Genomic DNA, 24,459 nt, shown 5'->3' with positions numbered 1-24,459 from the left:
ACCCATATGTTCTGTGGAATAGTGTACTGAACCGTAGCGAGTATAACATTCTTCATAGAGCTAATGTATATGGAGTGAGCACAGCGTAGAGTGCGTTTCGCAAACGTCAACCTGGAATTAGTACGTCATTTTCGTATAACATTGTTCAATGTAACATAGTTTATTCTGTTCTTACCAACAAGGCATTGTGCAAGCTGGTTCAAATGGCTCTGAGCACTATGAGACTTAACTTCTTTAGTCATCAGTCCCCTAGAACTTAGAACTACTTAAACCTACCTAACCTAAGGACATCACACACATCCAGCCCGAGGCAGGATTCGAACCTGTGACCGTAGCGGTCGCGCGGTTCCAGACTGTAGCGCCTAAAACCGCTAGGCCACCACGGCCGGCGCAAGCTGGTGGTGGCTCCATAATGGTGTGGGCTGTGTTTACATGGAATGGACTGGATTCTCTGGTCGAACTGAATCAATCATTGACTGGAAACGGTTTGGTCGGCTACTTGGAGACCATTTTCAGCCATTCGTGGACCTCATGTTCCGAAACAGCGATGGAATCTTTATGGATGACAATGCGCCATATCACCTGGCCACAACTGTTCGCAATTGGTTTAAAGAACATTCTGGATAGTTTGAGGGAGTTATTTGGCCACCCAGATCGCCCGATATTAGTCCCATCGAACATTTATGGAACATAATAGAGAGGTCAGTTCTTGCACAAAATCCTGCACCGGGAACACTTTCGCAATTGTGGACGGCTGTAGAGGCAGCATGGCTCAATATTTCAGCAGAGGACTTCCAGCGACTTGTCGAGTCCATGCCAAGTCGAGTTGCTGCCAACTCCGGGCAAAAGTAGGTCCGAGACGATATTAGGGGATATCCCATGATTTTTGCCACCTCAGTGTATGCTTCCCACACGATAACGATCATTTTAGACAGCGCAGAACGTTCCCTCATATGTCGAGATGTGAGAAGACGCAATGCACCCAGGAAGATTGTCGAACATGATAGTTTCAGCGGTTCATATGTGATGGTGTGGGGAAGCACAAAGTTGCGTCGGCGTATTGACCTACATATCTTTGCAAACAGTACACTCACTGGTCAGCGTTATTGTGACACTCCTTCCCCACGTGCCACTTTTCGGGTGCATTCAGCCCTGGCCTCATTTTTCACGGATGGAAAATTGCGACCACAGGTGGGGGAGCTCTTTGAACGAGAGGATATTCGGCGAATTGACTGGCTTGGTTGTTCCCCCGACTTAAATACCATCTAACATGTGTGGGATGCATTTGGGAGACTTACTGCTGCACATCCACATGCACCCACCATCATTCAGGACTTGTCAACCACGCTGTTGGAGGAATGGAACGTTCTACCACAAGAACTCTTTGCCAACCTTGTGGACAGCAGGAGAGAATTTTTGATTAACTGTGCCCATCCAAGGTCTACCCTAACAACAAATAAAATACTACTTCATTTACATTACAGGCAAAATTTTGTCGTGCATTCCCTCTGGTCAAAGGCGTTGTTCCACGTGACGTCCTTGGGTTTCTACGAAATACTGCACTCTTCTCTACGGTGAATTACAAATTCTTCGAGACAATCTAGTAAATCTTGAAAAGACTACCGTTCGCTGATCCAGTTCTTAAACCGTTTTAACTGAAGGAGTGTACACTTCACTTGTGAGAGGAACCCATACAGAAAAATCAAGAGATTTGAAGTCAGACGACTTTAGATGCAAAGACAAGGTGTGCTCGACTTATCCGTCTTGGACCATATTGGCGCGTTAGATTTTGTCTTACATCATCAGCAAAATGTGCCTGTTCTCACGCATCTACCATATTTCGCAACGTTGCGCAAGGTAGAATAGGCCATGGGGACAATTTGAGTCCAATTATATGGGGACTTGATCAAAAAATTCGCCCTTAAAATACATTTGTACTAACTAGTACAGTACTTCATACAGAAATCGTACGCGTAACTTATCTCGGAAATGAACCTAAATTGTTGTACTTACCCCCACGTCAGATTTTGCTGTTAATTATGATCGAAAATGAACTGTTTCTTCTCTTAATATTTAGCACTGGAACAAGGTCCAGAAATTTATTTCTGTAACAAAGTATTATTTGAAATTATTTATTTAAAAACGGAAACACCCCACCTCCACGTTCACGAGACTTAAATTTATTTTTAAACGTCTTATCAAGAGCCCTAGCAAAATCAACTTACGTCTGAGGGAGGCGAGAGGTGTGGGCGCCAAATGATATCTCATTTATAGGGGTGAGGGGGGGGGGGGTGCGGGGAATGTTCTCAAACCGGCCCTGCATATCGGTAAATGTTTATTCGCCACATCTTGCTTGCCAGACTTGCCAGCACGCATAGCTAAACGAAATACAGCACTAAACGAATTTTGATTCTCTCTGCCGAACGGTACATAAAAATTCCACATTAAAATATATCCACTTGTAACGAGAAACCTACGTTTAAATGACACAGGCTCTCGCATGGATACATACATAGCCCAAACAAATGCTGCTCATTATATAACGACCGCCGGTCTCAGTACACACACTAAAGCTGTGTTAAAATTTGGCCATAATCAGTCGAACATCCCTATTCTTTATACAATGAGATTAGCAGCTAGGTCCATTCCAGTTAGTCAAAATTTCAGGAATCATTGTGCACAGTTTTTCAAGGTAGCACGAAAGTCGACACCCACATTTTACCAGCTTAATAACACTTTTCTACACACACTGCATATTCAGTATTTCGTATCACCTGAAATATTTGTTTTCAACGGTTACATTTGAGGTTAGATGGTTTGTCATGTAAGTCACCTGGCGCATTTTCTCTGGTATTTGGCCAGACATTTGGAATTTAGTTCTTGAAAAATGTGAGAAATGATCCTCCTCGTCTTCGTCTTCAGTCCGCAGACCGATTTAATACAACTTTCCAAGCCAGTCTACCCTGTAGAGGTATCTATATTTCTCCATGACTAATACAACCAACCTGCATCCAGGTGAAACTGCTTACTGCACTCCAGCCTTGATCTCCCTCTACATTCTTCATTCCCCCACCCTACCACTCTTTCTACACTTACAATACCAAATTAGGATTCCTAGATGCCGTATAACGTGTCCTGAAAACTGATTTGTCCTTTTACTCAGGTTGTGCCATAAATTTTTTCCTCCTGTCCATTTAGTACCTCCTCACTAGTTAGTCAATATATACATCTAATCTTTGGCATTCATCTGGAGCCCCACATTTCAAAATCTTAAATTGTCTTCTTGTTTGAATTGATTTACCTGATACACTGCACACTGAATTTATATTGTACTACTTTCGAACTCGTCGTATGCTGCTGTTACTCACAAGAAAGTAAAACTCTTTAAACTCATGTATAATACACTCACAAAAAGAAATTTACTAATAACGCACTTTACCCGCAAGCAAGGAAACTACAGTAACGGGACATATTTTGCACATTAGTTATATTTCGCGCGATTTTTCCTCTACTCATTCGTGAAACTCTCGCTGTATATGTGAGGGTAATCCCAAAAGTAAAGTGTCCTATTTTTTTGTATAAGTACAGAATTCTGTTTGTGTGGCAGTTGGTTACTCTGTTACGAAGAGTGCTTCAAGCGCTGTGTGTAAACATGCGCGCGCCGCGCTGAGGCGGTCAGTCTTGGTTTGGCAGCCGTTGAGAATGGAGCCTCCGTTGGATGTTACCGTTAAGTGCGAATTGCGTGCGCCAGTGGCGGCATAGTTCTTCGCCACAGCCGCGGAAATTTAAACATACACAATCTGCCGCTAAAGTCATGACAACCGTTGTTTGAGATTGGAAAAGGTTATTGTTGGTCGACTTTACGCCCACTGGGACCACAGTTAACGCTGACAGGTAACTTGAGACTCTGAAAAAACTCAAACGGGCAATTCAGAACCGGAGGAGAGGAATGTTGAGCAAGGGCGTACACATTGTCCATGACAACGCTCGCCCACACATCGTTCGACAAATCGTTGCTCTCCTGCAACAGATTCAGTGGAACGTAAACACCCCCCCCCCCCCCCCCACTCTGTAGTCCTGACTTGCCGCCAAGTGACTATCACCTGTACCCTAGGTTAAAAGAACATTTGGCCGGAAAGTGATTCAGCTCCGACGACGAGGTGAAAGAAGAAGTTCATAACTTCCTGAACAACATGGCGGCGAGCTGGTATGACATTGGCATACAAAAACTGCCACAGCGTCTACAAAAAATGCATCGACAGAAATTGTGATCATGTAGAAAAATAGCTAAATGTTCAGGCTGTAAACTGATGTAAACCTTTGTAGAAATAAATAGGTCTATGTACTTACAAAAAAATAGGAGACCTTACTTTTGGGATTACCCGAGAGAGAGAGAGAGAGAGAGAGAGAGAGAGAGAGAGAGAGAGAGAGAGAGGGGGGGAGAGGGGGGGGGGAGGATCTGTCTCGCGTGTGTGATACGGTACTGTTCTCTGTTTGCACTCTGGCGAGACATCTGCAAACTTATTCCAACGGTGGTTAGAACAGCCAAAACAGCTGTCTAAAACACTGTCAGAATAATACTAAACGTCGATTAATGACGCATGAAAGCATAATACAGATATACAGATATAAAGTTTCATTAGCAAAGGCTGGTAGGATACCCTTACGCTGAAACACCATAGCCTCCAACACGCCCGTAAGCCACGCCCCCATACCTATGCTACATAGACGTTAGCGGCATTTCAAGGCGAAGCGTGCTGCTTCATTATGACTAGCTACTACCTGTTCGAAAAACATCACTTGGTATCACATATCAGCAGTTCCAAAAACGTTAACCGATGTTATTTACATCCGTATGAGAATGTGCGAAATGCGCTCTGACTACTTAAAATCCTTAATACGTTACGGAGAACTTTATTTTATTGTATATTTTGCGGCGGCTCCGCCTCAGATTCTCTAATTACAAGCCGCGCCCGCTCACGGTATAAGCCTTGGCTGGTATACTGCCGTGTAGGCATTCGCTGAGCATCAGCAACATGTCATCGTACTCGGTGGATATGCTTGTCTTGCTTGTCGATGACCGAACATCGTCTGTTCCTGTATTCCGACCTGCCGTGTAAACTGAAATGTAAGGATACGTTGTCCAGTGTAACTAACGTTACTTCAAACAGTGTGTAGAGCAAGCTTGTCAGTAAATTTACATCTCGCCAGCAGCTCGTTCAGATGGCACATCAAGCTGCGCATTCAGGGAAATGGACACTTCTTTGGACATCTTCCTTGAAATGAACATTCCGACACAAGAGCATCCATATGAACACAGCCAAATATGTACAGCGTGTAACATCCATCCTAAAAACTCTGAACGTTTCTAGATCCCCAAATTAAATGTATTAAAATTTGTTTTAAATTCATTTGTCCACAATACAACAGCTACCAGATAGAACAACATAATATTATGTTTAAAAAACTGTAACTTACTGCAGTAACTCCCTGAAGATAACTAAACAAACTATGTTCGAACGTCCACGAAAGTGTAACGTCTATCCATCTAAATAAACATGCCTTTTCCTTACTATTGGGTAACTTAAGGACAAAAACACCATATCTGAAATATACTTTGTGATGAATTTACAGCCGGCCGCGGTGGTCCAGCGGTTCTAGGCGCTCAGTCCGGAACCGCGCGACTGCTACGGTCGCAGGTTCGAATCCTGCCTCGGGCATGGGTATGTGTGATGTCCTTAGGTTAGTTAAGTTTAAGTAGTTCTAATTTCTAGGGGACTGATGACCACAGATGTTAAGTCCCATAGTGCTCAGAGCCATCTGAACCATTTTTAATGAATTTACATTTCCTATAATAGAAGTAGGTGCCTTATTTTACAAAATTACCTGAGACTCATTCGTCTGAAAGTTGCAGTAACAGTATACTTGCATGTATACTAGACACCACATTGATGCATACCTTGCTATATAGACACCAAATGCCGGACAGCAGATAGTGGCCTGTCTAACAGAACTTTCATCTTGTTGGTTTGTCTTGGACCAGATCTGGGTGGTGGAGACGCTGTGCGTGGCGTTCCTAAACGAGTATGACGTGCCCAAGACGAAGAAGCAGTGCTGCATGCAGGGCCTGTGGGAGGCGTCGCGCTGGTACCGCGACTTCCTGCTGGGGCTCGGCATCGTCTTCCTGGCCACCGAGGTGGGCAAGGTGCTCGTGGGGGAGCCCAGGCCGCACTTCCTAGACACCTGCCGGCCCACGCAGCCGCCCAACTGTGACGGGTGAGTCGCAACACTCGTTGTTTTAAAATTACAACCACGGAAATGTGAATGGAAAATTTTACACCACACACACCTTGATCAAACACTTCCAAACTCCAGGATTGCTATTCCTGTGGGATATGTTCTTCAAAATTTCATTCTTATGCAAACCTCATTTCAGTACTGGAAAAAGCCATTCCTACATGTGAAGAATGATAAGTACGCTCTGGCCACTGAAATTGCTGCGCCAAGAAGGAATGCAGATGATAAACGGGTATTCATTGGACAAATACACTCCTGGAAATTGAAATAAGAACACCGTGAATTCATTGTCCCAGGAAGGGGAAACTTTATTGACACATTCCTGGGGTCAGATACATCACATGATCACACTGACAGAACCACAGGCACATACACACAGGCAACAGAGCATGCACAATGTCGGCACTAGTACAGTGTATATCCACCTTTCGCAGCAATGCAGGCTGCTATTCTCCCATGGAGACGATCGTAGAGATGCTGGATGTAGTCCTGTGGAACGGCTTGCCATGCCATTTCCACCTGGCGCCTCAGTTCGACCAGCGTTCGTGCTGGACGTGCAGACCGCGTGAGACGACGCTTCATCCAGTCCCAAACATGCTCAATGGGGGACAGATCCGAAGATCTTGCTGGGCAGGGTAGTTGACTTACACCTTCTAGAGCACGTTGGGTGGCACGGGATACATGCGGACGTGCATTGTCCTGTTGGAACAGCAAGTTCCCTTGCCGGTCTAGGAATGGTAGAACGATGGGTTCGATGACAGTTTGGAAGTACCGTGCACTATTCAGTGTCCCCTCGACGATCTCCAGAGGTGTACGGCCAGTGTAGGAGATCGCTCCCCACACCATGATGCCGGGTGTTGGCCCTGTGTGCCTCGGTCGTATGCAGTCCTGATTGTGCCGCTCACCTGCACGGCGCCAAACACGCATACGACCATCATTGGCACCAAGGCAGAAGCGACTCTCATCGCTGAAGACGACACGTCTCCATTCGTCCCTCTATTCACGCCTGTCGCGACACCACTGGAGGCGGGCTGCACGATGTTGGGGCGTGAGCGGAAGACGGCCTAACGGTGTGCGGGACCGTAGCCCAGCTTCATGGAGACGGTTGCTAATGGTCCTCGCCGATACCCCAGGAGCAACAGTGTCTCTAATTTGCTGGGAAGTGGCGGTGCGGTCCCCTACGGCAATGCGTAGGATCCTACGGTCTTGGCGTGCATCCGTGCGTCGCTGCGGTCCGGTCCCAGGTCGATGGGCACGTGCACCTTCCGCCGACCACTGGCGACAACATCGATGTACTGTGGAGACCTCACGCCCCACGTGTTGAGCAATTCGGCGGTACGTCCACCCGGCCTCCCGCATGCCCACTATACGCCCTCGCTCAAAGTCCGTCAACTGCACATATGGTTCACGTCCACGCTGTCGCAGCATGCTACCAGTGTTAAAGACTGCGATGGAGCTCCGTATGCCACGGTAAACTAGCTGACACTGACGGCGGCGGTGCACAAATGCTGCGCAGCTACCGCCATTCGACGGCCAACACCGCGGTTCCTGGTGTGTCCGCTGTGCCGTGCGTGTGATCATTGCTTGTACAGCCCTCTCGCAGTGTCCGGAGCAAGTATGGTGGGTCTGACACACCGGTGGCAATGTGTTCTTTTTTCCATTTCCAGGAGTGTATATTATACTAGAACTGACATGTGATTACGTTTTCACGCAATGTAGGTGCATATATCCTGAGAAATCAGTACCCGGAACAACCACCTCTGGCCGTAATAATGGCCTTGATACGCCTGAGCATTGAGTCAGACAGAGCTTGGATGGCGTGTACAGGTACAGCTGCCCATTCACCTTCAACACGATACCGCAGTTCATCAAGAGTAGTGAGTGGCGTATTGTGATGAGGCAGTTGCTTGGCCACCATTGACCAGACATGTTCAGTTGGTGAGAGATCTGGAGAATGTGCTGGCCAGGGCAGCAGTTGAACATTTTCTGTATCCAGAAAGGCCCGTACAGGACCTGCAACATGCAGCCGTGCATTATCCTGCTGAAATGTAAGGTTTCGCAGGGATTGAATGAAGGGTACAGCTGTGGGTCGTAACACATCTGAAATATAACGTCTGCTGTTCAAAGTGCCTTCAATGTGAACAAGAGGTGACGGAGACGTGTAACCAATGTCACTCCATACCACCAAGCCGGGTGATACGCCAGTGAGGTGATGCAAATACACGCTTCCAATGTGCGTTCACCGCGATGTCGCCAAACACGGATGCTACCTTCATGATGCTGTAAACAGAACATGGATTCATCCGAAAAAATGACGTTTTGCCATTTGCGCATCCAGGTTCGTCGTTGAGTACACCATCGCAGGTGCTCCTGTCTGTGATGCAGCGTCAAGAATAACCGAAACCATGGTCTCCGAGCTGATAGTCTGTGCTGCTGCAAACTTTGTCGAACTGTTTGTGCAGATGGTTGTTGTCTTGCAAACGTCCCCATCTGTTGACTCAGGGATCGAGACGTGGCTGCACGATCCGTTACAGCTATGCGTATAAGATGCCTGTCATCTCGGCTGCTAGTGATAAGAGGCCGTTGGGATCCAGCACGGCGTTCCGTATTACCCTACTGAACCCACCAATTCCATATTCTGCTAACAGTCGTTGGATCTCGACCAATGCGAGCAGCAATGTCGCAATACAATAAACCGCAATCGCGATAGGCTACAATTCCGACCTTTATCAAAGTCGGAAACGTGATGGTACACATTTCTCCTCTGTACACAAGGTATCACAATGTTTCACCAGGCAACACTGGTCAACTGTTGTTAGTGTATGAGAAATCGGTTGGAAACTTTCCTCATGTCAGCACGTTGTAGGTGTCGCCATTGGTGCCAACCTTGTGTGAATGCTCTGAAAAGCTATCATTTGCATATCATAGCATCTTCTTCCTGTCGGTTAAATTTCGCATCTGTAGCACATCATCTTTATGGTGTAGCAGTTTAAATGTCCAGTAGTGTATATAGTAACTAACCAGAACAAGTGCAAGTGGAGCTTATCATCGTCTTTTTGACAGATCGCACCAACAGTTAGCTGTTGTACTGTGACCGTAGGAGGAGTGGTGACAATATGGACTCAACTTTTTTTCCAGTGTACCAGTGACATATTCCAACAGGATAACACAAGACTCCACAATTCATTTCACACTATAAATGCCACAAGGCACATATGGATCCTGGTCATCTGAATCACTCGTGAGACACATGAGGGATGCAATAGGAGGATGTATACTTTAAAACCCACCTCCAGCCATCAGTCTTCATGAACTGACAAATAATGTGTTTTAGCCATGGCAAGAAATTCCTTAAGATGGCATTTGGAGGCTGTTAGCTTCTATGTTACAATGAGCACTCAAGTCTATTCCTGCCAGAGGAGAAAGATGCCATTCTGATGTTGGCAATGGGCAACATTTAAGAGTGGAATGAAACTATGACCATTTAATACCTACATGTGATGAACATCTTCACAAAGGTGAGCATGGTGCTTCATGGTACAATGCTTTCCATTTCTGTCAGTGTAGTAACCAGCAATATTGGTGCAAAGCATTTTGTCAGTACTGTCATCTTGAAGTATCCCAGCCATTTACACTTTTGCCACAGTGCTGAATGTTGTCAATTAACTGTGATTTTAACTGTAAAATGTTTGGTCACTTACTACTTATGAGACACGAAAAAATCTACTCACCCGTATTTTACCATCCTAACAATTACGCAAAAACTATAGTTTTTGGTTTAAATTGTTTTATTATTTTTCAAAATATCCACCATATCTTTTATATACTTTTGCATTCATTTGACTGAATTCTGGAAAAATTTTCCCACTCTGATGTTGACATCTTAAAAACACTGTTTTAGAAAGATTCAGTTGCTACTTGAGATGATCAGAAGCACTGTCCATGCATTTCGTCTGACATAAGGGAACAAAAAGAAGTCTGTAGATGATGATTCAGATGAATATGGTAAATGAGGCATTACTTTGTTGTTTCTCTCTGTCAAGTGATTACTTGTTTCACATGCAGTGTGACGGATGCCACTGTTATGGTGGGAAAATCATGTGAAACGTTTGGATGTTTTTCCTAATGTCATGGATAACTTGGGGTCATATAAATTGCTGCTGTCACATTCATCATTAACTAATCTTTGATCCTCTAAACCAATGTCATCATGCATCCAGTGTAAGCAATGAAATAAGCAACAACATCTCTCTTTGAAGGACAATATGGTGTTGTTGACCATGTTTCCTTTGGAGATTTTGGCTGAAGGCACACCTTTATCTGGTATCCATCTGCTTGACAATCAAGGACATGACAGTTTCTCTCATTTGAAACAATAGTTGCAAGTGTTTTGAAGTGAAGGACTCTTAGGAAGATAATTTCAGACAGCAAATATTGCAGACAGCTTTACTTTCACTGTTGGCTGGATGTTAGTGGATTTTTCAAAATTAAAGAGGAATATTTTGAAATCAATCCTGCTCCTACTGGCATATTATTGTTTCAGTTGCAATTTTAAAATACTGTAAGTAGGTACAAAGAATGATGATAGATCAGAATATGGTGTAATGTTATATAATCTCTTAAAAGATATTATTAATAAAGAATATTTAATGCCTTGGACATTGTAACAGAAATAGATGTTTATTAATTAGTAAATTATTCTTGTAGGAGTGCTTTGATGGTGCTGATGTGTAAAATGTAGAACATATCCTTTTTCCTAGGATCTTATGTTGTTTACTTTTATTTGTTTATTTCATGTTATTAGCAGATGTATAAATATTCAACAATAATGTAAGAATGTTTTTCTGAAACTGTTTTCTACTACCTTTGAAGCTTTATTTCCTATAGTCGATCCCATTCTACAACCCACTAATTTGAGATACGGAAAAAAGATAAATATTTCACATTCCTTTTGCATTCTCATATGATGTATTACGGTAATAGTTTGCTCAGATTATTTCTCTGTATATTATGTTTTACGAGGAAAGTAAAAAGTAGATCATACTCCCAAAGAATATGCTTGAACCACTGACATGAACTAAAGTAGTGTTGAAACATGTAATCATCCAAACATGGCAGCCACTCACACGATGGTGTGCTGGAAAGTAATGCTACCAATTTTTTTTTAATGTGAAAACTCTTAAAGCTTTTCAAATAAAACAAATATTATTTGAATTCTGCATCTTTATTCTTCAGATCCACGTATTTGCAGTCAGCTGCAGCTAGATGGCTACAGATTGTAGTCTGTAACATGGCAGTGTGGAATGAATTACAGTGATTTATGAGAAACAGAATTTGAAGAATTTGTCCACACATGGAGCACCTTCTCTCTCAGTATAATTCCAGACCACACATGAGCACTGCGACATTTGCAACAATCAGATGTGTCGGATTTACTGACATTGATCATCCTCCATAAGTCCCAACTTGGCCCCATTCAATTTTCATCTGTTTCCAAAAGTTAAAGAAAACCTTTATGAAGTTAGACGTTCAACAAACTGTTCTCTTGTTGGGAGAAATGTTTGTCATCTTGGTGACAATGTTGAGAAAAAGTATGTAGGCATGAAGAATAAAGAGTCGAATGTTAATAAAGTTTGTTTTGTTTAAAAAGATTTAAGAGTTTTCACATAAAAAAATTCGGAGGTATTTCTTTTCAGTGCACCTTCATACACTGATGTAAACATTTATCATTGCTGAAAAAACCTGAGAAATGAAGAGTAGATTCCTATTAAAACACAACAGTATTATTCATCCCCAGTTCAGTTTTTCCTTGTTTTACTGTTCTTTACTAGTTTTATTTTATTTTTGCATGCCTAAGTAAATCCGTAACTGAGTCATTTATTGTTGCAGTTAGCTGCTGCATCATTCTTAAAATGAGTGAGAGCTGTTAAATGTGTGCAACACTTGTCTTTTTCATTTCAGATATGTGAATAATTTCACATGTACCAATAAGGATGCTGGGAACTGGTATGTACGAGACTCAACAAAATCCTTCCCGTCAGGTCATGCTTCTTTATCAGTGTTTGCATCAGTTTTTACAATGGTAAGTTGTTACAATAAATTTCATTGAAATACTTTGCTGAAATTAATAATTGCATCTGGGACATTCAGATGGATGTATAAGATAAATCAATATTGAATTTCTGTTTCTTGATAGTGACTTTAGAAATCTGTCATACTGGTGTAAAATATGACATTGTTCCAAGCTTATGTTAACCAAATCTTTCAGGTGGGTTGTAGAAAATCTGTGTGCTCACTCTAACACTAAAGGGGCAGTCTTCATTATTCTGGTATTGTAGTATTTTCATGCAGTTTTAACTATACTGCCTAACTAATGTGGCAAAAAAGGTGAAAAGAACTAAGAGTATAGATGCAAGGTGGTGGTGAAGAACTTTGGTATCTGTCATTCTCCACCTTCCTTATCTAGCAGCATAATCTTCTCTCTTGTTGTAAGTTTTCATACACATAATTTACATGACACTACTTCAGTTGGATCAGTAAGATAGACACCCGATGCCCCCCCCCCCCCCCCTCCATTCAGCTAGCAACTAACTTTTAGTAGAAGGACCAATGTGGGATGAATTACTAAAACTTCCAAAATCAGTTTTTCATCTACATCTTCTTGTACTATTATGATAATGCATCTGGAATAACATTTCATGTGCTATTCATACTTCGGTCTTCACCAGAACATTGTCACATTCACTTAAATACATTGACAGACTGACAGGTCTTTCATTAACACTTCTGCCCAGGTTGAGTGTAAAAGTCTAGTTAATGTAGATACTGATTATGCAAAACACATGTTGCTTATTTCTCACATGAAATCTTTAAAGCTGTGGATCAAGGCAACTGGATGGATGCAGTATTTTTGACTTCTAAATATTTCTTGGTATATTGGATAAGGAAAGTTATCTTGGATATACGGTCATTGGCAGAAGTAGAAGTAATTTCAGGTGTCTGCCAGGGAAGTATGTTGGGAGACTGGCTGTTGGTCTTGTATATTAATGAACTTGCAGCTGATATTAACAGTAACCTCAGATATTTTGCAGATGATTCATTTATCTTTAATCAAGGAATGTTATAAAAAGGTGGAGACATATTCAGTCAGATCTTTGAAAGTATTAAAATATTGCAAAGACCAGCCACTTGATTCACAAGTATGTAACAAAACAGAGAATAGTAGTATCCTATAACTAAAATGCCAGTGATTCACAACTGGAATCAGCCAGCTCATATAAATATCTTACTATAACAGTGTCTAGGAATATTAAATGGAATGTAATATAGGCGCAGCTTAGGTAAGACAAGTGGCAGATACTGGGAAAATGTAGTTGGTCTACAAAGGTGATTTATTAAGAAATGATCATGGAAGCTAGCCCAGGATACTACTAAAATCTGTGAGATGCATACTAAAATGGACTACAGCAAAGAATGGTGGCACTAACAGTCACAGGTTTGTTAGATTCAAGCATCACGGAAATGTTGGAAGCCTGAATTGGTTATCCCACAAAAGCCTACTTACAAAGCTGCAAGAGCCAGTATTAAGTGAAGAAACTAGAGATATTCTTCATGCTTGTATTCATGACTCCTGTATTGCCTATGAAGACAAAATTAGACTAGTTGTAGCATGCACTGAGTTATTTAAGCAGCTATTCTTCCTGTTGCCCAAATGCAATTGGAGCAGGAACAAAACTTAATAATGATACCATGCTTCACGATGATTTGCAGAGTATGCACGTATCTGTAGATGAAACAATATTAGAGAAGGAAAGTTGCCACTCACCATATAGCGGAGATGCTGATTCACGATAGACACAGCAAAAGATTCACACAATTATAGCTTTTGGCCTTTAAGGGCTTTCTCAGCAATAGACTCTCTCTCTCTCTCTCTCTCTCTCTCTCTCTCTCTTTCTCTCTCTCTCTCTCTCTCTCTCTCTCTCTCTCTCTCTCTCTCTCACACACACACACACACACACACACACACACACACACACACCAAAATGCAACTTCTACACACATCAGCAGTCTCAGACAACTGAAACCACAATGCGAGCAGCAGCACCAGTGCATGTGCGGGTGGCGACTGGGTGGGGGTAAGGAGGAGGCTGGGGCGGGGAGAGGGAGGGATAGTATGGTGGGAGTGATGGACAGTGAAGTGCTGCAGTTTAGACGGAGGGCAGAAAAAAGGTGGGGATGGGGGGTGGGTAAGTAGTGGAAAGGAGAGAAGTAAAAAGAAATTAAAAGAATGGGTGTGGTGGTGAAATGATGGCTGTGTGGTGCTGGAATGGGAACAGGGAAGGGGCTGGATGGATGAGGACAATGACTAACGAAGGTTGAGGTCGGAGGGTTATGGGAACATAGGATGTACTGCGCAATTCAGAAAAGCTGGTGTTGGTGGGAAGGATCCATATGGAACAGGCTGTCAAGCAGTCATTAAGATGAGGGATATCATGTTTGGCAGCGTGTTCAGCAACAGGGTGGTCCACTTGTTTCTTGGCCACAGTTTGTCGATAGTCATTCATGTGGACAGACAGCTTGTTGGCTGTCATCCCTACATAGAATGCAGCACAGTGGTTGCAGCTGTGCTTATAGACCATATGACTGGTTTCACAGATAGCCCTGCCTTTGATGGAATAGGCGATGTTAGTGACTGGACTGGAGTAGGTGGTGGTGGGAGGAAGTATGGGACAGGTCTAGGATCTAGATCTATTACAGGGGTATTAGTCATGAAGTGCATTGGAGGCAGGGGTTGCATAAGGATGGACGAGTATTTGTGTAGGTTCGGTGGAGGGCGAAATACCACTGTAGGAGCGGTAGGAAGGATAGTGGGCAGAACATTTCTCACTTCAGAGCACGACAAGAGGTAATCAAAACTATAGCGGAGAATGTAATTCAGTTGCTCCAGTCCTGGATGGTACTGAGTTATGAGGGGAATGCTCTTCTGTGGCCGGACTGTGGGAATTTGGGAGGTGGTGGGATACTGGAAAGATAATGCACAAAAACAAATCTTCTGTACTGACAAATGCCTTAATGGCCGAAAGCTAAAATTGTGTGAATCTTTTTGTTGTGCCTATCGCGACTCATCATCTCTGCTATATGGTGAGTAGCAACTTTCCTTCTCTAATATTGTTACATTCCATCCTGGATTTTCCATTGTTTGATACATGTAGATGAAATTACAGATGCTAGACTACATCACTATTAGTTATGTGTGAAACTGATCAGAATGCAACATAATACTTATGGACATTCTTAATGACTGCCAACAGTGGTTCGTGCAGTGCCGTGTGCCAGGAGATATTACGTACCTGCTGGTGCCCTGGCTGCAGTGTCTATGTCTCACGTGGGCTCTCCTGTGCTCCCTCACACGCATAACAGACCACCGGCACCACTGGTGGGACGTGCTGGGTGGTTTTGTGTTGGGTTTTGGCCTAGCAGTATTTACTGTAAGTACTTAGTGTGCATCATTTATCACTGAAAGTTTTCCGTAATTTGCAGTAAAGTAGTATCTAATGTAATTAACTGTTAAAATCTATTTAAAATAGTGCAGTGCTTCATAGGCACTCAGTTGCAAAAGGGAGCTGATCAGAATTGAAGTGTGCTCTAAGTTTTTCACCACACAAATTTTGTGTGTTTCATGTCACATGTAAAATATAGTTAATAAAACAGAAAGAAACTTCCACATGGGAAAAATATATTAAAAACAAAGATTCCAAGACTTACCAAGCGGGAAAGCGCCGGCAGACAGGCACATGAACAAAACACACAAACACACACACAGAATTACGAGCTTTCGCAACTGGCAGTTGCTTCGTCAGGAAAGAGGGAAGGAGAGGGAAAAATGAAAGGATGTGGGTTTTAAGGGAGAGGGTAAGGAGTCATTCCAATCCCGGGAGCGGAAAGACTTCCCTTAGGGGAAGAAAAGGACAGGTGTACACTCGCGCACACACACACACATATCCATCCGCACATACTGACTCCTTACCCTCTCCCTTAAAACCCACATCCTTTCATTTTTCCCTCTCCTTCCCTCTTTCCTGACGAAGCAACTGCCAGTTGCGAAAGCTCGTAATTCTGTGTGTGTGTTTGTGTGTTTTGTTCATGTGCCTGTCTGCCGGCGCTTTCCCGCTTGGTAAGTCTTGGAATCTTTGTTTTTAGTAAAATATAGTTAGATTTTTATAAAAAATATATAAGTATGACAACAATTTCTTGAAGCACAGCTGATGAACAAGCAATCTAGATTTCTCTCAAGATCATGAAGTGAATGTTAGAATGTTGGTTTTTAGTTTTTTCTTTTCCTTCCTTCCTTCCTTTCTTTCACCTCAAGCACTGAATTATGAAATCCTACATCTACATCTAAAGCTAAAATTATACTCTGTAGGCCACTGTACAGAGTATGACAGGGAAATTTGTACTGATATGTGTGATTTTCTGTCCTATGCTATTCGTATATTGAGAATGGGGAAAACTGACTGTCCTTATTTCTCAGTCAGAGCCTTTATATCTCTTATCTTCTTCTCAGCACCCCTATGCAATGATGGAGATAGCTGAATATTTGCATAGTCTTCCTCGAATACTGGTTCTCTATATTTACCCAAATATGTCAGTGCAACTAGTTACAGAGTTTGTTCCATTGTTTGGAGCCCTTATCAAGGGGCATGACAAGATATCAAACAAATCCAGGAATGGCTTGCTAGGATCATTACACAATGGTTTGACACAAAATAGTGCAACAGAAATATTTGATGATGTAGCTGATTCTAATGTAGTTGATGTGGACCCCTGTTAGGAAAATTTACAGAATCTGTATCTGAAGACGACAATGAACACTATGCTGCACTATTATATATCTTGTGTAGGTATGATGAGAATAATGTCAGAAAAAAACAGAGCATGAAAAGAGGCATAAAGACAATTATTTTTTCCTCCCCCAATATATTGTCACATAGAAGAAGGTGTAATTAGATGAACGACGAACACTAACTTCACTTAACGAACGTTTATTCAGCACTTGCACACACAAGAGTGCAGAGTGAACTGCCTCCGGCCAGAATACATATGGTATATATACATTGCAGTACAATGATTCTTGACATTTGTGGATACTTCTAGACTGTACCCCTACCAAATATATAAATTAAAATTTTACAGTTGAGATGAGTTTTGAACTCGTGACCCTCCATGCAACAATCTAGTATCATAACCGCTACTGCACAGTGACTGCACTACTCAGCTTCTTCTGCAACAATATGAATGGAACAGGAAAGAAAACAGATAATACTGGTGCAATGCCCCCCCCCCTTCCCCTCACAGTGCACTGTACCATGGCTAGTGAAGTATGTACCCCATCAGTACAAAATGCTTTGAGACAGGATTAATGAAAAAAGTTAAGATGGTGTGCTTCCAGTGACTGAGGTACTCACACATCGCCCCATCCCTCCCACTTTCCCTCTCCCCACCTTGAGTACAATGTACAGAACATTCATAAAACCATCTGAAGCTGCCATCAGAAAAATCATTCTTTGGAATTTTGTTCATCCTGTGCATCACAATGGCATGAATGTTGGTTATGTCATCAAAGTAGTGACACCTCACGTGAATTTCTGCACCTTTTTGTTTTGTGGTAGTTTTGTGTTGATAACACAAGGTATCAACAGATATGATGTTGATTTCTGTTTTGCATTACAATCAAGTTGCAGCAGGTGCACACATCATTTTTGTTTGGCAGTCACATTGTATGGGACGAACTCCACATAAGCTTTTCTCTTCTCAAAAGAGTCTGGTAAACATTTTCAACAGTTGATACACAGATGTTACTCCATTACACTGCATCTTTGACACAATGTGGCCACAAGTTCAACACACAACACTGCCTTTTCATAACTGGCTGGTCCAGTGCACATCTCATGCTTACAGTTTTAGTTCAAGCTGCCACCATTGTTTCTGTACTGGCATTGCTTATATGCCAGGAATAAAACATTTCTGGGAACTTCTTGGGTGGATGGTGTATGTATAGGGAGGTTTCATGAGAACAGTGCCTTCCAGCTACAGTAATCTGATTTTTCTATTTGATTTCCCTAATAATGATTTGACAGGTTTGTCCCAGTTATTATCACACTGTAGTATGACCCCTAATATTTTACAAAGTGACATGTTTGTGAATGACCATGTCCTTAATTCTGCATTGTGTAGTATCTGTCTCTTAATTAAATAAATGTTTGTCTTTACAGCGTCATTATCAGAAGTTGAGAGGTTAGCTGTTGTACTCACTTCTTGTATTCGTACGCCAAAAGTCCAAGATTCATCAACTTCCTCACATTTATGTTATAACATGTTTCATTTAAATTTTCCAAATCAAAATCTATAAATAACCATCCACTGATATTAACAGCATAATGAAAGTGCTAATATTCTGGCAGCTATTATGATTTATACGAATATTTACATGCAAAGTTATACAAAGTAGAGGTTATCCTGTTAATTATATGAAAGCCTAATCTGATATCTTTGTAAGTGTAATAGACAAGAAGGGGCCTTCATAAGTAACTTACTACCATTAATGATAGTCCACAGATAGTTATTTACAGTTAAATATTTGTAGTAACAAATATTTTGAATTGTTTCAAATATTTGAGAGTTCTCCTCTTGATGTGCCAGTGTAGAGACCGAATTTCATTGACTACTTCCTCCAAATATAAATTTTAATCTTTTCCTTGTCTAATTTATCACTATGAAATTTTACAATATATTAATGTAGTATGTGAACTTCACAGGTAAAAACATCAGACCAGTTTTCATCAACCAAGAAAATGACTACAACCTACACAAAAGCAAGCAAACTGGACAATGTAGTACGAGAAAATGGACATATTTCAAACAATAGGCACCAGTCAGTGCGAAGACTTCTGTCATCCACATCAAGTTACTCTGCTGCTCTGACACCTGAAGAGAGGGAATTAAGAGAAGCAGCTCTTAGCTGAAGATAATTGTGGACATCTTTGCTAACAGTGTTCTTTAGGTATTTTCTTGAAGTGTACAAAGAAGGCCAAATGTCGCAATACAGTGGGAATTATTTTTTGAGTGATGAGTGTAAGTGTGAACATTGATATTGTAAGAGCTGAAGTTTCTGAAAAGATTGGTGTGATAATGGTGAGTGATAGTGGATATCATTTCTTGATGAACTGTATGTAATTTTACTTTCAGTGACTCCATAACTCTTAACTACCAGCAGCACAATTTCTAAGGAAATGTGACAGAATGATAGTGTTTCAGTATAAGTATGACAGGATTCCTATTTGACAGTTATGCATATGAAGAAGCTTAAGTGGAATCTAAAAAGTGCCTCAGATTAAGATATTAATATCTACAAGATAAAGTGTACTGTCATGTATACTATGTAGATTCTGTACCTTGTTCTTGTGATTTTGTATCAGCTAATACATGCAAAATACCCCATATGAGATACTGCAAAAAATATTAATGCCTAGTTTTACAGAGAAACTTGAAAGTTACTGTTAACTAAAGAGCTTTGTAAATATTTTTTGTAAATTCTTCTGGTGGGACAGTGCTAAAAAAAGCTGTAACTCTTCAAGCATCAAGAATGTGATTTATAGTACATTCCATAACACTAATATATTTTGAGACTGACAAATGTTCTTTATTGTGAATAATGTAAATCTTTCTGAATAATAAGCCTTTGAAGAATTTACCACAGATCATTTCTTGCTGCAATAAAATACAAAATATTGTCACCTGAGTACTTTTTCATTTGACAAGATGAAGTGTTATATTTACTACTACTACTACTACTACTACTAGTAGTAGTAGTAGTAGTAGTAGTAGTAGTAGTAGTAGCAATAATAATACAGACTACAGTAAATAGTGATTATTATATAAGTAACTTAATTTCTATAGAATTTATTTACTGCAGACATATTTCATTTATCCTCTTAAAAATTTAAGTTAGTTAACGTCTTCTACTCAGTTTATTTTATTGTAAGTGTCACATACATGTGCATTTTATAACGAAATTGTAGACATGGAAAATTAATTTTACTTACTACACCTAGACATGGTTGACTTAGGCCCCTGACTTATCAAGGTGAAGCGATCCCCCCCCCCCCTCAGTTCCTACAGAAATCCATTGTCTTTTAAAGACACTCTGATCTCTCTAATACTTTTTTTTTTTTTTTATTTATTAAGTCGTATTCCATTAATCCGTATTGTGATAAATCACAAGGATGTGGAATGAGTCATGATTACATACAACAGATATAATACACATATATAAAATGACAAAAATGTACCATAAGATTATGAATAAGTTTGTAGGTTAAAATCAAATCAAAGGTATAGCTCAAGTAATATAAAACAATACCTAAAAAGGAAATATAGTACATTTTCCAAATTAAACAAATAATACACATATATAAAATGACAAAAATGTACCATAAGATTATGAATAAGTTTGTAGGTTAAAATCAAATCAAAGGTATAGCTCAAGTAATATAAAACAATACCTAAATAGGAAATATAGTACATTTTCCAAATTAAACAGTTAATGTGATCTATAGCAAACAAATTTTTATCAGTATAAAAAATCATTGCTTTATCTGTAGATACTCATCAAGAGAATAGAAGGAATTTACCATTAGGTATTCTCTCAATTTACATTTAAAAGTAGGAAAGACATTAATGTGATCTTTAATACCTGATGGAAGGGAGTTGAAAATTTTTGTGGCTGAATAATGAACACCTTTCTGAACAAGACTTAAATGTTTCAGATCCCTGTGTAGATCATTTTTAGACCTAGTATTATGATCATGACATTCACTATTAGTTTTAAAAAGAGATAGGTTGTTAGAAACAAAAATCATCAAAGAAAATATGAATTGAGAGGTAAGTGTTAATATTTGTAACTTATGAAACAGACTTCTGCAAGAATATCTTGGATGAACACCACTCATGATTCTAACAGCTCTCTTCTGTGCAGTAAATATTTTTTTGGCTAAAGGCTTGTTGCCCCAAAATATTATGCCATACGACATGATAGAATGAAAATAACCAAAGTAGGCAGCTTTAGTAGCGTCCTCATCACCAATGGGGATGATTACACGCAGAGCATAAGTTGCCACACTGAGCCTTCTATGTAGGTCTAAGATATGCTCAGACCAGTTCAGCTTGCCATCAATTAGAATGCCCAAGAACTTAGATGATTCACAGTGTAGTATATTTTGGTTACCACAGTTTAAGTGGCATACTTCATTTTCTTGTTGAGATGTGTGAAATTGCATATACTGAGTTTTCTGAAAGTTTAGAGTTAGTCCGTTGCACTTAAACCAGTGTAGGATGTCAACGAGTACAGCATTACATTTATTTTCTAGGTCACTGTTAGTTCGACTTTCAAGCAGAATAGTGGTGTCATCGGCAAAAAGAGTAAATTTACACTCTGTGTCTGTGCAAAGTGGGAGATCATTGATGAAGATAAGGAAAAGCAAAGGTCCTAGGATGGACCCCTGAGGCACACCACACTTTAATGTGCCCCAATCAGAAGAAATGGGACTATCATTGGCACCATTAATTATCACCTTCTGTTTTCTGTTTTGCAGATATGATTCTATCCATCTACCAATGCTACCTCGCAAGCCATAAAAATTAGCCTTATGTAAGAGAATGTTGTGGTCCACACAGTCAAAGGCCTTAGACAAGTCACAAAAAATTCCAATAGGTGACATTTTATTATTTATTGACTCTAAAATTTCATTTGTGAGAGAAAAAATAGCCTGCTCAGTTGATCTACCTTTTTGGAAACCAAACTGGTTTCTGTTGAGTATGTTGTGGCTGTTAAGATGTTCTACAATTCTTGTATACATTAGTTTCTCTAATACTTTTGAGAAACTACTTAGTAGTGATATTGGACGGTAGTTAGATAAATTAGTTTTGTCACCCTTCTTGAAAAGTGGTTTCACAACGGCAAGCTTTAATCTCTCTGGGACAACACCTTACTGGATAGACTCATTAAAAATGTGACACAGGACTTGACATATGTGGTCACTACAATGCTTCAGTATTTTTGGTGAAATGTTGTCAATACCAGTGGAATTTTTATTTTTTAAGGCCTTGATGGTATTTTTAACTTCAGTAATAGTAACTGGGGCAATACAAATTGGGTCATACGTGTTAGGGTTAGCTCTGTGTAATAAATGCGTAGCAGCATTTAAGGAACCGTTACAACCTACTTGTTCTGCTGCAGTTATGAAGTGATTGTTGAATATGTTGGAAACTGTTACAGGATTATGAATAACCTCACCCTTATAGCTTATCTCTGTGGTATTAACATTCTTGTTACTCTTGCCACACTCTCTCTTTATAACATTCCAAACTGCTTTTACTTTGTTCTCAGATTTATCAATTTCAGACTTAATATACAGGCTCTTGGATTTGTTTATCACCCTTTTTAAAATTTTACAATATAACTTATAATGAGACCTTTCAAGGGGATCATTTGATACTCTTAGTGAGGCATGTAACTCCCTCTTAGTCCTGCAAGAAATTTTTATACCTCCAGTAATCCATGGTTTACTGGAAGAAACCTCATTGTTCTTTCTGACAGTTTTTTTTGGGAAAGCCATTTCAAATACAGATATAAATTCATTTAAAAAAAGGTTAAATTTATCATTAACATCTGATGTGCTGTACACTGGCTCCCAGTCTATCTGTGACAAATAGTCGTTAAAGGCAGACACAGTTTCAGTGTTTATACATCTATAGGACCTATAGGTGTGGGAGATTTTATTGCACAAACTGATGTTATTTACTTTCAGAAGTTGTCCATCATGGTCAGACAGGCCATAAATTACTTTGCTCACACTAGCACTGTTGACTCTATTCTTGTCAATGAAAATATTATCTAGAAGGCTCTTGCAATTTTCTGTAACTCTAGTGGGCCAGGTAACCATCGCAGCCAAGTTGTAAGAATTCATTAAGTGGTCCAGGTCAGTTTTGAGGTTGTTATCAGTTAAGAAGTTGACATTAAAGTCACCTACAATTATTAAATTTCTAGTTTTAGAGAACAATTTGGTCAAAAGAGATTCTAACTTATTCATAAAGATGCAAAACTTCCCTGCTGGAGCTCTGTAAATTGCAAGCACAGTAAGTAACATGTCCTTTGCAGAAATTTCAGTCCCGCAAACTTCAAAATGTTGATCTACACAATACTTACTTAGATCTAAAGATTTATAAATGATTTTACTGTCTATATAAATTACAGCACCACCTTTCTCCTTACTTGTTCTGCAGTAATGAGTAGCTAGATCATACCCATCAAGCTGCAGCCCATCAATTCCAACTGTTACATGATGCTCAGTAAGGCATAAAACATGAGGACGGTCAACAGTGTCCATGTCCCCTAAATTTACAGATAAAAACTCTAATTTACTTTTGAGACTTCTGATATTTTGATGAAGAATAATAAGATTCTTATAGCTACCTCTACTGTCCTTCTGCTGGTCTGCTTGTCCATTAACACCGTTTGTCCCCGTTGCACTCAAAACTGTGTTGGATACATTAAGACCTATGTCGCAGCTGGAGATTTGTTCACTAGATGTCGTTGGCGAGGTCGGGTGGGTGCTGGCCATAAAAAATCACTGTTTCTTTTTGGAATTCTTCTTTCTCTCGTAGAAAATCGGGGATTACCTTTTATCCTTGGAGATACTGCATCGGAATTATTTTCCAGTCCTTGAGGTTCTTTGGGTGGAACTTCATCATATGGTATTAATATGTCATTGGCAGTGACAGGGTGAGACACAGCTATACATCTGTTTCTTGTATTCACATTGGTTCCCTGTCTATCTTGGCATGAATTGGTTTCTACAGTACCGGTACAAAATCGACCTTTCTTGCAGAGCTGGTTGTAAGTGTTTTTACTACATCACACTGTTTCCATGGGTTTGATACTGATGAAGCAATGTTCCTGCACAGTCTGAGCTTTCCTGTTTTGTTCAGGTGTAGTCCATGATTAGTGTAATCAGGCCTTTGCAAGAATAAATTGACATCAATTACTTTCACATTAACAAAATTAGATGACAAATTCATTATATATTCATTAAATCTGTACACTGT

General features: G+C 40.4%; 1 protein-coding gene across 5 annotated transcripts in view; it reads left to right on the top strand.

Moving 5' to 3' along the window:
- Positions 1-20,047, top strand: part of LOC126353877 (phospholipid phosphatase 1-like) — a 727,736-nt gene extending 707,689 nt beyond the window's left edge. For all 5 annotated transcript variants that reach the window (XM_050003068.1, XM_050003067.1, XM_050003070.1 and 2 more), the window contains 4 exons: positions 6,044-6,276; positions 12,259-12,379; positions 15,609-15,785; positions 19,113-20,047. In XM_050003068.1, coding sequence (XP_049859025.1) covers positions 6,044-6,276; positions 12,259-12,379; positions 15,609-15,785; positions 19,113-19,319 — 738 coding nt within the window. In that variant the 3' untranslated portion in view covers positions 19,320-20,047. The remainder of the gene's footprint in view (positions 1-6,043; positions 6,277-12,258; positions 12,380-15,608; positions 15,786-19,112) is intronic.
- Positions 20,048-24,459: the final 4,412 nt, after the last annotated feature.

This window comes from Schistocerca gregaria, chromosome 3 (assembly GCF_023897955.1).
Source record: "Schistocerca gregaria isolate iqSchGreg1 chromosome 3, iqSchGreg1.2, whole genome shotgun sequence".
Lineage (NCBI taxonomy): Eukaryota > Metazoa > Arthropoda > Insecta > Orthoptera > Acrididae > Schistocerca > Schistocerca gregaria.
The sequence above is the reverse complement of the archived record's forward strand: the minus strand, read 5'-3'. Positions and strand labels throughout refer to the sequence as shown.